This window comes from Arachis ipaensis, chromosome B01, assembly GCF_000816755.2.
Source record: "Arachis ipaensis cultivar K30076 chromosome B01, Araip1.1, whole genome shotgun sequence".
NCBI lineage: Eukaryota > Viridiplantae > Streptophyta > Magnoliopsida > Fabales > Fabaceae > Arachis > Arachis ipaensis.
In genome coordinates this window covers 126,668,796-126,671,932 of record NC_029785.2, presented here as the reverse complement: position 1 = coordinate 126,671,932, position 3,137 = coordinate 126,668,796, and the positions used below count along the sequence as shown (strand labels likewise).

At 31.2% G+C, this 3,137-nt stretch overlaps 1 protein-coding gene across 1 annotated transcript; it reads right to left on the bottom strand.

Moving 5' to 3' along the window:
• LOC107619655 (LOB domain-containing protein 1-like) lies at positions 762–2,873 on the bottom strand. The gene is made up of 2 exons (XM_016321950.2): positions 2,457–2,873; positions 762–1,339 (listed from the first exon to the last, which is right to left on the bottom strand). The coding sequence occupies exons 1-2, from the start codon at positions 2,769–2,771 to the stop codon at positions 953–955; spliced, it is 702 nt and encodes a 233-aa protein (XP_016177436.1). The 5' UTR covers positions 2,772–2,873; the 3' UTR covers positions 762–952.

Genomic DNA, 3,137 nt, shown 5'->3' with positions numbered 1-3,137 from the left:
GTTCACAAGATTCAGGAGCTTTTATCTCGTCCTTGGCTTATTCACGTTGAATGGGTGTCTCGAGAAGCAAATAGAGTTGCGAATTAGATAGCTAAATATGGTGCCAAGAGTAACTCTATTCATGTTATTTAGTCTAAGCCTTATATTGATCTCTAACAAATCATCTGCTTGAATATAAAATAGTATTTACTTTGTTTCTTTCTATATTTAGACATCAAAAAAATTCTAATGCGTGACATTTCAGTATTTCACACAATCATTTGCCGAGATGGTTCTCAATTTTTTACATAGCATTTTCCAATTAAATTTGAACTCAGGATGTTATACTATTAAACAAGGAATAAGCTTTCATTTTTATTCATCTGTTGTGCAAAATTGGTTTGACTTAAAATTTTGTTTTTCTCAGATTATTAAAGATAAAATTAGGTGTCCCAAACAGATTGGTTTCAAGGCAATTCTGACTCAAACAACATATCTCTATCTAGTACTCAATTTTCTTCATCTTCTATTAACCTGTTTTCTTCCTTGAATAATAATGATATTGGGGGAACAATTATCAGCATTTTTTTATCCTCCTTTAATTATTTTCTTTTTTCTCATCATCCTCTTTTTATATCTTTTCATTGTCAAAGGTTTGGCTATTGAAATGACTAATGAAGCAGCAAGCACCGGTGATGACCCCATATCTACCAAACAACTAATTTGTGACTTTTTATTGAAATTGTCTCACTATGATTCTCTTTTTTTTTTCTTTTTTTTTTCCCCTCCCCTCACTTGGGGAGATTAATTAAAAGTTTAATAACAGTTACTATGGAATAAAATTAATCTTATCTATAATAATAATAATAATACATATAAACAACTCTAAGAAGCATCATATTGTAAATGATATAAATAAGAATATGACATATATAGTTGAATGATTATTATTAGTTTGAAGATCATTAGTTAATTATGTCCATAGAGGCTCAGGCTCCCAAGCAGAAGCAAGATTGTTGTCATCAATGAAGCAAGACATATCAACATGATTATTATTGTTATTATTATTCTGAGGCTGAATCATCATCATGTGGTGTTGAAGTTGTTGTTCCTGATGTGAAGATTGATGAGTATTACTAGTACTCATTTCCATGCAAATGAGTGCAACCAAATTGGTTTGTTGGCAGTGCATGTTAACAAGCTCAGCTTGTGCTTTTGCCAATTGTGCTTGAAGCTCACTCACTTGCTTTTGAAGTTGGCATATTGCTCCTGCACAACCATAAACTGGGTCCCTAATTCTTGCATTTGCCTCATACACCATGCTGCTGACTGCATCTGCCCTTTGGCTTTCTGGTAGTTCCTGAAAATTCAATCCAATTTTTCTTCTTAGTTGCAAAGAAATTCATTCAACTCTTTCTTGCTTATTTTGCAAACTAGCTAGCAACCTCTTTTGGATAAAATACTCATTTTTGTTAAAAATTATATTTGAGACCTTAAACGGGCGGAACTAGATTAATTTTTAGAGAGAGGCCAAGAAAAAATTTATAATTAACAAAAAATAAAATAAAAATTGTTAAGAAGCTAAACTAAAATTTATGCATAATTTATAAAAAAATTTTTGATAGTTGGAAGAGGTCATTGCTCTCCTTGTTTTGTATGAGGCTTCGTCTCTGACCTCAAATATTATTTTTTCAATAAGTTTTTTTCTTCTATATTTATTAGCAAAATTTTTGAAAAAATTAATCTTTTTCGAAGTAAACTACTCCTTTTAAATCATAAGAGATTTAAGCGTTGAGCCATTGATAATTCTAATAATAAAATATTTAAATTAATTCAATATTAATAATTAGTGATAATTTTTACATGATTCACATCATGAATTATTAGATAATTCAATTAAATATATTAATTCATCTGACGATTCACTATGTGATAGATAATTTAAGTTTTATAAAGAGAATTATTAGGACTCAAATCTTTTATAATAAAAAATACATAATTTTTAGTGGATAGATTCCAAATGTGGGCACCTAATTTTGACCTATGATCCCATATAGTGGTAACACCATGGGAAGCACCAAAAGAGATTGAGAAAGAAAACAGAAAAAGAGAGCTGAATTAAACACCAACCTAACATGTTATTATTTGACTAACCCATTCTTCTTCTTTTTTGTTTAAAATTAATGAAAAAGAAAAAGAAAAAAAAAAGGGAGAAAGGAAAAGTGATTTCAACTTGGTAGAGTTGAAAGAAGAGGGGAATTATTATGCAAAACTTTTATTTGTGTTAGGAAGTTAGAAAACAAGCCATAATCATCAACATGATGTCCATCAATTAGGTACATATTTTGACCAAAAACCCCCTCTTGAAATGGTGATGACACAATTCAATTCAACTGCTAAAATTCTTTGTTTTCTTTGAAGAAAGAATTAAACTTAAAAAATAGAGATTTTGATTTTAGTTTTGATATGTGGGGTACCTGCAAGAACTTGATAATGTTACTTGCTCCAAAGACTCTATGGGCAATGGTGAACTTGAGTGGACCAGTTGGAGGGAAGTAAGGAGCAAGAACACACTTCTCAACGCAGCGGCGACGGAGGATCTTGCAGGCGGCGCAAGGGCTCACCACCACAGGTGGAGGCGGCGACGGCGGAGCAGAGGAAATTGGAGATTGAGATTGTGAATTGGGAGGAGAAGAAGAAGGAGGAGGTGGAGAATTTGAGATCTTTGTGGGGACGTGGATTATTGGAATCGATGAAGAAGAATTGAGTTTGTATTCCATTTTGTTTTGCATGGTATGTGTTTGATTATTTGTCTGAGAGAAAAAAGATGGAAAACAGAGGAGTGTTTTTTTCTGGGTTTTAAGGATTTAAAGAGAGAGAGAGAGGGGTGTGGGGGTGCTATTTATAGAGGACCAAATTGGTGTGGGGTCAAAATTGCTCACTTCATACTACGTATTTAACAAGCTAAATTAATCTTCATCTTCTTCTGTAAAGCGGTATCAGACGTGAAATTTTCAATTAGGTTTTTATATTTTTTTTTAATTAGATTATTGTATTATTTTTTTTAATTAAGTTTTTTTTAGTAGTAATTTACTTAATTTTATAGAGATTCAACTAAAAAAAATTGATATAAAAACTTAAATAAAAAAAAAAAAAAT

What these genes read in the sequence shown, in the direction of transcription:
- LOC107619655 (XM_016321950.2), bottom strand. Translation starts at nt 2,771, where the DNA reads ATGCAAAACAAAATGGAATACAAACTCAATTCTTCTTCATCGATTCCA. An exon ending in ACATTATCAAGTTCTTGCAG is followed by an intron (nt 1,340 to 2,456) that starts GTACCCCACATA and finishes TTGAATTTTCAG; the next exon opens with GAACTACCAGAAAGCCAAAG.